The 1,709-nt window shown below is 45.3% G+C and overlaps 1 gene segment (V, D, J or C); it reads right to left on the bottom strand.

Moving 5' to 3' along the window:
- Positions 1-925: 925 nt before the first annotated feature.
- On the bottom strand, positions 926-1,432 carry LOC129026644 (immunoglobulin kappa variable 1D-33-like). The segment is given in 2 exon segments: positions 926-1,233; positions 1,358-1,432. Coding segments are annotated over 2 exon segments (363 nt in total).
- Positions 1,433-1,709: the final 277 nt, after the last annotated feature.

Below are 1,709 nucleotides of genomic sequence, written 5' to 3'. Positions count from 1 at the left end.
TTTGTACCAGCACTATGCTATTTTGATTAATGTAGCCACGTAGTTCTATTTATCATATGACTAAATATCATTTTCATGCTATGATTTCAAACTTACTCATAGTATATGGAAGTACATCCAAGTGTATTATGAGGCCATTACTTCACTGAAAAAATCCTGAAAGTAGAGATACATGACCACACTAGGATGTCAGCTGTCACTTCCCCATCATCACTATCATTCAGGAAGCACATTTGCCAGAAACCCTATTCCTTCTCTGTTTTTTGGTAGAGTTGCCCAGTGAGGGGCCCGCCCTGAGATTGAGAAGTAAGAAGAGGAAGATTCAATACTATCCATCAACACCTGCAGCAAGACATATGGACCGAGGACTGCAGAAGCACCTGATGAAGTCCTCCAGGCAGCTGAGAGCATCTGCACCCCCACCCATGGGCTTCTCAGAAAGGTCTGAGGACCACATGACTGGCAATTGTACCTTCTCTATCAGATGCATTCTGGATTCTGGAATAAAATTCCCCTTTTCTAGTATTTGTGTCTTTGACTATTATACTTGCAAGCCATTAAAAGGCTGTAGTTTAGATTCTCACATCTTGTATTAAAAAAAATCCTACTTGGAAGACCTAGAGTGGCTCACTATTGCTGCATGAATTCCAACTGATGCTACAACTCAGACTCCTCATGTGTAATCATTTCTTCTCAATGAAATCAGGAGAGGCATTGCCCTGTCTATGATACTGGGGATTAGGACAAGGAAAGACAGCTACGATGAAGTAGGCCTTCATGGCCCATTTACAAAAACTCTCCAGTGAACTTCAAAGTGTGACTGCAATTTGACAAACATTCTCAGCAGGTGAAGGCACCAGAAGGGGCATCTGGGACAGCTGAGCCTCACACATCTGCTCCCCTGGGTGGTTTATGTTATGACTTGTTACACTGTGGGAGGGAGATTATCATACTGTTGACAGTAATACGTTGCGATATCTTCAGGCTGCAGGCTGCTGATGGTGAGAGTAAAATCTGTCCCAGATCCACTTCCACTGAACCTTGATGGGACCCCTGTTTGCAAATTGGATGCCCTATAGATCAGGAGCTTAGGGGCTTTCCCTGGTTTCTGCTGATACCAATTTAAATAGTTGCTAATGCCCTGACTTGCCCGGCAAGTGATGGTGACTCTGTCTCCTACAGATGCAGACAGGGAGGATGGAGACTGGGTCATCTGGATGTCACATCTGATACCTGAGATTGGAAACATAAACACAAATATTCATATTATTAGTCATATTATGGGAAGGCTTCCATCAAGAGCCAGGCTGTACTGAGCACACTGGCTGAGTAAATTCCTAGTGTTCCCCTTCCTTACCTGGGAGCCAGAGCAGCAGGAGCCCCAGGAGCTGAGAGGGGACCTTCATGTCCATGCTGTCTTGACTGTCACTGACTCCTGCACAGGGTGTGACCATCCTATTAAGGAGACTTCAGGGCAGGGGGCTGTGCTCTGGGAACATGCAAATCAGCAGGGGATGGGGCAGACTGGGCACAGCTGCAGGGCTGGCTCATCTCAGTAACTCAGCATAAGGGCAGTGCCCCATGTGTCCCAGGTCAGACCAGGGCAGCACAGATTTGTCTGTAAATAAGTGTTTCTTCCCGGGGGCTGTTTTATTACAAAGAACTTTTTTGAGTTAATTGTCAAAATTTGAAATATTCCTGAGGACTAG

The sequence above is a fragment of the Pongo pygmaeus genome, chromosome 12 (genome assembly GCF_028885625.2).
Source record: "Pongo pygmaeus isolate AG05252 chromosome 12, NHGRI_mPonPyg2-v2.0_pri, whole genome shotgun sequence".
NCBI classification, from domain to species: domain Eukaryota; kingdom Metazoa; phylum Chordata; class Mammalia; order Primates; family Hominidae; genus Pongo; species Pongo pygmaeus.
The sequence above is the reverse complement of the archived record's forward strand: the minus strand, read 5'-3'. Positions and strand labels throughout refer to the sequence as shown.